At 39.5% G+C, this 8058-nt stretch overlaps 1 protein-coding gene across 4 annotated transcripts in view; it reads left to right on the top strand.

Moving 5' to 3' along the window:
- The first annotated feature begins 209 nt into the window (after nt 1-209).
- PI15 (peptidase inhibitor 15) overlaps nt 210-8058 on the top strand; it is a 28929-nt gene continuing 21080 nt past the window's right edge. For all 4 annotated transcript variants that reach the window (XR_003923123.1, XM_030012565.2, XM_030012564.1 and 1 more), the window contains exons 1-2: nt 210-527; nt 1090-1431. Coding sequence is in view for 3 of the 4 variants with exons in the window: in XM_030012565.2 (XP_029868425.1) it covers nt 1159-1431 (273 nt within the window). In the remaining variant the exon portion in view is untranslated. The remainder of the gene's footprint in view (nt 528-1089; nt 1432-8058) is intronic.

Below are 8058 nucleotides of genomic sequence, written 5' to 3'. Positions count from 1 at the left end.
CGTTTGCCAAGCCAGCGTGATGCTCGTGAAGTGAGGAGAGGAAAAAAAAAAAAAAAAACCACCACCAAAAAAACCCCAAACCCCAAACCAACCACGGAGGAAAAAAAGGTAGGAAGTACCGGGGGAAAAAAAAAAAAAAAAAAAAAAAAAAAAAGCGAGTCTTGCATGTTGCCTCTTTGTACTATAGAAACTGGGGGTGTGACTGAATATGCAAGCCACCTACACTCCGGGGATGCCACCCAATCGCTGCCTGTGTGCTTTGCAGAACTCCTCCCCTCTCGTTTTGGCTAAGCGAGACCTTTAGAGAAACTGCCTGTTCTGGCTCATACAGACTGTAACATATAAAAGCTGTTAGCAGCTCCTGTGGCCAGAAGCTCCAAAACCAGCAGAGTTTTGTTCTTTGGGGGTTTGTAATAAGAGACACTCCTTCACAAAGGTTCCTGTCATCATACAGGAGAGTGCTATATATACTGGGAGAACAATAGACTGTATTCTTTTTTTTTTTTTTTTTTTGGTATTATCCAGAGGTAAGCCATTCAACTCAGTAAGTTTGCTTTGCATGCAGTTTTATCAATGCTCATCACATTTTGCTGAAGTTAAGACTTGAATGCTATTTCTAAGATGTCCTGCTTTTATGCTTTATATGTTTTCTTTTGCCTACTAGTTTATCTGTGCCACATTGTGTCAAAACAATCCATGCATGTGGGATGCATAGCCTGGAATGTATTTTTCATTTTCAGTGGAAAACATTCTGTGAGGTTTCTTGCAATCTCCCCATTAAAAGATTTACACTGTGGTTTATGGACTGATCTGGTGTGATAGCACTGTCACTATTTCAGGAATACTACTAGTTCTGATCATGTAATTCATGGTATAATGATACTTCATTTGGTGTGTTTGCAGTAAGAACATATCACTTATGGTGATTATATGGTTATTGAAAATTGCTCACTAACGTGTGTTCTGACTGGATTGTTTTTATGGTTGGGCTGACAGGCAGAATCATTTTTCTGATCACAGCCTGCCAGTTCACTTTGTCTTGCTACCCAGATGTACAGAATCACAGCTTTGACATCTTCTCTTCTACAGATCTGTTTTCTACTGTCCTGACTTAAAGCAGAGTACCTCTGTGGCCTATCTTTCTCCTTTGGCCCCAAAATGACAGTAATCACTGCCATCAGTTGTGCTTTCTTATTTTCCATTCTCTGTGAAACAAGTGCATTAGTGTTACCCAACTCCACTGACCTACTCCTGTCAGACAATAACTTCACTGACATTGAGACAGCTTTGGCAGCTCATCTGGACTCTGCAAAAATTCCCAAAGCCAGGCGGAAGCGCTACATTTCACAAAATGACATGATTGCCATTCTTGATTATCATAATCAAGTCAGAGGCAAAGTCTTCCCACCTGCTTCCAACATGGAATATATGGTAAGTGAACTTTGTTTATTTCAGGGTAAAACAAACTGTAAGTCAGTGATTTCATTTTCTTAAACAAATTGTGGGGGTTTAGTTAAGTAGATGAATGGTTTTTAACTATTATTGCTTAGTAAAATATTCTTCCCTTGCATTTTTTAAATTGCATTAACTTAAGCAAGCAAAAGCTAAATACTGAACTCTGAACCTCTTACTCACCCTGTTGAATTTCCATTGCCATGAGTAGTCCCAATGAAGCTTCTGGGAACCAAGTAAATGAAGTTGTGAGTTAACTGCTTGTTGGCCTGAAGAATAGTAAGTGATCGCAACATGTGATTACATGTGTTTAAAGTGCTAATCGTTAGTAGCCTCATTGCTTTTTTGGAGTTCACTGAAAGTCATTACCCTGATGTATGCAAAAATATAGCCAATGACCATTTCTAATTTCTTTTACACATAGTACTTTTGGAGACAATATGGTAAAACTGTGTTTGCAAAGTAGTTCATCTGATGCACTGTTTGTCTCATGCTCATGTGCATACTTATCACATATTGTTTGTGTGCACCTAATACTTTTATTTTTCCACCAAATACAAAGCTGCTTTTAAGTGTTTCTCTAGCATGTAGAATTTCAGTGTGCTCAAAATGTCATGTTTGTGGCAGGCACCTTTTCCAATTATTGGCAAATACTTTTTATGTGAATTATCTGTTCCTGCAGGTATGATAGAAGTTATTCATTCACAGTGATTTCATACTTGGCATTACTAGCTAAAGTAGCGTGTTTGCTATTTTGTGTTCCAACTTTGAATGCATGCATACTGTGGAGCTCTAATGTGAAACATAGATTGGCCAAGCAAAAATTTTTTTACCTTCTAAGTAAGGTATTCACACTGTTTTGAAAGCACAGACAAGTTGTGTCAGCACCGTAATATCTGCTTAAAGTCACAGAGTTTCTCATATGACAACAGACAGTTAACAGCTTTGAGAAGCAGGACACCATCAGTTTGACATAAAACGAGGATAATTAATAGTAATAACAACTCCTCCTTTTTAGCAACTAATGACTAACAATTTGGACATCTTTCTATCACAGATGTTACCTAAATCTGGATTTGAGCATATAATCTGTTTAGCACATCCCAGCAGCACCTCAAAATGCTGAGTGCACTCAAAACGTTGCAGGATGAAGGCCTGTTGCCATACCATAGGCTGAGTTTGAAGTTTGGTTAAGTAGAAAGGTCAGAGACAGAAAAAACAGAGAGGTCAGAAGTCAAGCTCAGTCATCATTTTCATTGCTGTGCTCTCCACTGATGTTTCCTTTGATTCTGCATAAATAAACTTTGTTGTAATGTCTGAGGGAATGGCAGCCTACCATGCCCTTCCTTGGCTTGTGTGTTTTAGAAATGTGGTCCTGCAGTTTGCTTAAGTGAAGCCAGCACCCTGTCATATTCCCAAGAGTTTTGTAAGTGCAGTGTTCTTAGCCTGTTCTGTAAAAAAAAAACTTCAAAAGAGAAAGCAAGCTTCCTTGGTTAAATCTCTTTTAATGCACTCATATGCATAAACTGCCAAGATTTTACTTGGTTGGGTGTTCAGCTCCAGCTTTGCTCTGCAATAGTACTGTGCAAGGTTTGATGCAAAATCAAGACTGAAGCCAGGCTCTCTACAGCTTACATGGTATTCTTTTCCTTGCCCATCTTCCTATTGATTTTAACAGTACCAGCCAGCCATAGGATGTACCTGTGTCCCCGTCAGCATCAGTCCCATCAGAAGTCTCAAGGGCAAGGTCTAAGGCTGTCTTTCACATTTGGTTTCCCAGTCTCAAAGTACTTTGTGATTTCATGCTGCAGAATTCAGAACAGCACCTCAGGCTACGTACGTAATGATCCAGAGTGCAACTTGAACTTGGATCCCCAAGTGGCAGCGAACCCCTGTGCCACCAATTCTCTTTCAGAACTTAGTCAGTCTGTGTGTGTCCCATGTAACTTTACAGAGAGAGAAGAAAAAACCCAGTGAGCAACATCACACATCGCTTGCTCTGCTGTCTGGTTAGTAGCCATGGCATCATCTATTTATCAACTTCTAACAAATTTATCATCATCAACTTTTTATCTCTGTGGCTACAGAAAGGCTTTGGTAGGAAGGTCTTGAAGAAGACATGGTGGTGTAAGCCGTACCAGGACTGAGGACCCCTGTATCGGTAATAGCCATTTGAAATTGCTTAGTCCATTCACTGGTCTCTGTATAATTTCAGTGTATGGCACAGCATCTGTTTTGTCTTATGGGGTCATAAGATTGCTGCTGTTATATATAAAAGATGTTGTGTCAGTCAATACTCATTTTCATAAATAAGATAGCAAAAAATACTCAATGTCATAAATAAGATAGCAAACATATTTGTTATTACCAGCAGAGAACGTACACTGTGCTGAAAGAATGTTACAGAGTGTGTGTTCCGTGCCTGAACACTGTGGAAAACTGCAGTGGTAGTGATGAAAGTGGCCTTTCCCATCTCCCCTAACAATGACTAAAAAGGAAACATGTTAGAGAGCTGGAATCTCAGATGCAGTAGACTGTGGAAATCTCTTGTAAGTGTGTTGAAGTAGAGAAGGACTAAGCAGTTTGGAAGCACAAGAAAAAGATGTTTTCTCATCTTTTCTCTGTCCACAGTCACATTAAATTGTGTTTTGTTCTTTTTTCCTAATTCTGTTAGGAACTCTGTTCTTCTCATGAATTGCTGTATCACATTCTCACTTCTGTACAGTTCCATTTGCTTTTTCTTCTCCGCTGGTAGTAACTCAGGGTTTAGCTGTGCGGGTTGGTTCTTGTGATTCCAATTCTTCACACCCAACCTTTTTTGGGGCTTTTTTCCCTGACACATTCTGTTCCTTCCCCCCATGCAGTCTGCTTCTTACACGTTCAGTGTGTTATAGATACTTTGAACTCCTTGGGCATTTTTCTGTCTGCCCCTACTGTCTGGCAAGTTTGTGTGCTTTAGGACTTTGGATGAGAGGTCTTGAAGAATGGCTTTGAATGCACACACGTTAGGCAGGGGAGGTTCAGATGAACACTGCAGTGACAGAGCTGGGGGAGTGTTTTAATTCTCTTTGGGAGAGGTGGATCTGAGTGCTGCTCCAGCCTGTTGTATGCAGTCCCCAGTGAAAGCGGACAGGTGGGAAGTCAAAAGCAACGATGGGAAGCATTGTTCTATTATCAGTCCCTAGTGAAAGAAACTGGTGTGTCTTATGCCACTTAGACTTTGGGAAATCTTTCTCTTGGGACATTAGCACCCCATGCGTCAGATTTTAAAGTAGTCCTCCTTTTGGTTCTGGTTCTGGTATTGCTGATGCCTTCAACTGGAAGTTTTTCTGCAAGTACAATTCTAAAGTCGGTGCATATGTGAAGGAAAGACAAAGGAAACAAGAACTTTCAGGCCTATAATGTAGAAGTAATGACCTTTAAATTTGGGTCTTCTTATGACATCCTTCAGTTTTCCTCATCCTGTCATTCTGCAGTCTTTGCTTGTGCTCTAAAAGCTGATGCTATAGCTGCAGAAAGAAGGATGACACCATACTTTTGACCTGGCAAAGGGTGAAAATCTTCCACTTGGCTTTGCATATTTTTTCTGGAGAAAGCAGAAAGATTCCATAAAATTCATGGTTCAGAAAAAGTGAGGTGTTGAATTGCCTGCAGCTCTATAGTGTGAGAGGTATGTAAATCTGCAAATCTGCTGGAAGTCTGTGAACAAACAAATCCCTTTCTCTGAATGCTAATTCTGTACTACAGAGGCCTGTGTTGCCTTTCTGGAACATCTCAGCTACTTGGTAGGCCAGCAAAGATTTGCAATATGTTGCCAGCTGAAATTTGAGTTTCATAAAACATGTCATTTAGTATGCATTGGTACTATCTTTAGGCTCCCAAAACATTCATTAATGAAATATCTGTTCCTATGAAAATCAAATGTTATTTTTACCTTCCCTACAGTCATCCCCACTTGACGCCAGTTTCTTAAAAGGCCATATGATCTTCGTTGTAACCCATGTCACTGTGTGCATGCAAAACCTGGTCGAGCAAGTGCTTACAAGCAGAAGCAGTAACTCTGATATGGCTGGGCCTTAATGAGCATTTAACACTGTCCTCCATGGCATTCCCATAGGCAAAGTGGGAAAATCAGTTCTGGTTACGAGTACTCTAAGGCGATCTGAATAACTTGTTAAAGAGCCATACCGAAAGACAAGCTGTGAATAGTTCACTGCTGGCTCTGCAAGGATGGGTCCTGAGCCCAGTACTGCTCAACATAGTCATTAGTAGACTGGCAGTAGCATGTCTGAAGTATAATACTTGGGGCAGGATTGCACACACAAAACCACAAAGCTGAATGTTTGTGGAATGCTTTCTGAAGATTTTAAGAGCAGAAAAATGCTCTAGATAAACTTGAGCCTGCTTAGGTATAGAAGATGTTCTGATACAGTTTAAATTCCTTTTTGTTCAGTGATTGCATAAATGCACTTTTATACTTGGGAAAATCTGCCCCCCGTTGAACATGACACTTTGTAGGACTCAAAATAGTGAAAGATTCCAAGACTAGCCTGAAATGAGTTAGTTTGGATACCCAGGAGTTATTTCATGGCAACACAAAGATAGCTTCTCATGAGCTGGTGGCAGAGGAATGGTGGCTGGAAGGGAATGGAGAATCTGAGCCTATTCATTTCTAGGAAATCCACATGAAAGACCATGATAAAATGGACAAGGAAATGAACTGTTGTTCTAAAAGAAAAATAATTGTGTTCCAAAAGAAGCTCCTGTAGTCCTGTGATGGAGGCCATGTGAATCATGGGGGAAATCTGTTCACTCTGTATGGCCCAGGAGTGACCCTTTTTGGAGACTTTGCTTCCTTTCCATGAAGATCTGCAGACAACTTAAATAGTCAGATCAGAGAAGCAAGAAAATAACCCACTTAGTGGTCACAAATGTAAATAACTGCATTATTATTTCACTCCTAGAAAATCTTGATAAAATTTTCTTGCTGTCAAGGTGGTCTTAAAAATGCTCTGTGAATATGCAATAGGGGATAGGTAAGACAAAATGAAAAAAAAAAAAAATTTTTCCAAAGTCCTATTTAATACCTAAAGCCTTTTATATGGGCATGCAAAAAGTGAGTTAATTTGGTTTTCTCTCCAATCCAAAAGCATTTCTGATAAATAAGCTTCTCAACTTGTTTACCTATTTTTTGCTGTTGTCACTGTAGTTTCTTACAGACCATTCTAAATCTTAGAGGACATTTTGTTCTTGAGTTGTTTGCCCTGGCTCATCTACATGGTCCCACTGAAATCATCCATGTCTGTGAGTGAGGATTGCAGGGCTGGTTCCTTCAAGATTTATGTCTAATGAGTTGGATAGGATCTCTTAATTCATATAGTTTATCCCTGCCCTGTTGCAGGACTTCCTTCTGTATTAAATACATATGGTTTTCATCTTGTCTACTCCTGAACACATATAGTGATGCTGTCTCAGTCACATCTCTTGGCAAATATTTTACCTTAGGAATAGAAATGATTTCCAAATGTCTAACCTAAATATTTCACTCTAAAACTCAGATAATTAGTCTTTACATGCACTTTTTAAACTGCCTAATAGAATTTCTCTCCTTCTTTGTTTCAAACATTACCTTTTATGTATTTACTGACAATTTTCTTGGCATTAATTGAGATGCATGCATGCATATAATGTTTCCTTAATTTCCATGTGCATGTCTTTCTTACAATACTTCTGCGTATTGGAGCAAATTACAGTTGCATTCCATTTACAGCTCCTTTGTTAAATCAAGTGAAAAGCACTCTTAAATGTCTAAGCAGATTAGGCCTATCATTTTAACTATGCATGTTTAAAGATACAAATGCCATAATGCAATGGAGAATTTACTCTAGAAGTTACTGGCAGCTTACTTTTTCTATTGAATAGCCCTGTTCCTCTAAATCCTATATACACGGTGAAGCTTGAAATAAAGTAATCAGATGATGACTTAGGGTACAAAGATCTTAATCTGCTTTTCATCATGCCAGAGCACAAAGTAAATCTAAGTATAGTCCACCCCAGTCTTCTGAGAGGAGAAATTATCAAGGAGCTCGGAGCTTCCCCAGTGTATTCCACCTATCCCAGTCTGCCGTAACTTTTAGCTTGCTCTATGTTGGGATTTCACAAGTGAGGTGAGACAAATGAGAAGGGGTGTAATGGTGAATTGTTTTCACTGGTTCCAGTTTCTCCCTCCTACCACTTGTATTTCTGTTTAGCCAACTGAGTATGTCCCTTCTGCCTGGTGCCACAACCCAGCACCAGGAGTGTCTGAAGATCATGGGATAATGAATTCTGGAATATCAATCCTCTCAGAAAATTAGAATAAACCAGAAAGAACTGATCTGGTTTACCTGGTTACAGTTAGGGGTGTCTGTCTGCATGACAGCTTTGAAAGGAAGCATTCATTTTACAGCATACTCAGCTTTTTTCTGCAGTGGAGGCAAAACATGCCAACTGACAGTAAGCTGAAAGAAAGCTAGAGTAGATGTAGCTTACTTTCTGCTAATTTTGGCACAACAGAGTTACCTAGCTCTATTGCCTCACAGGTGAGTTTATCCACTTATCTATTTC

This window comes from Aquila chrysaetos, chromosome 4 (genome assembly GCF_900496995.4).
Source record: "Aquila chrysaetos chrysaetos chromosome 4, bAquChr1.4, whole genome shotgun sequence".
Taxonomy (NCBI): domain Eukaryota; kingdom Metazoa; phylum Chordata; class Aves; order Accipitriformes; family Accipitridae; genus Aquila; species Aquila chrysaetos.
This window is presented reverse-complemented; position numbering and strand designations above follow the sequence as displayed.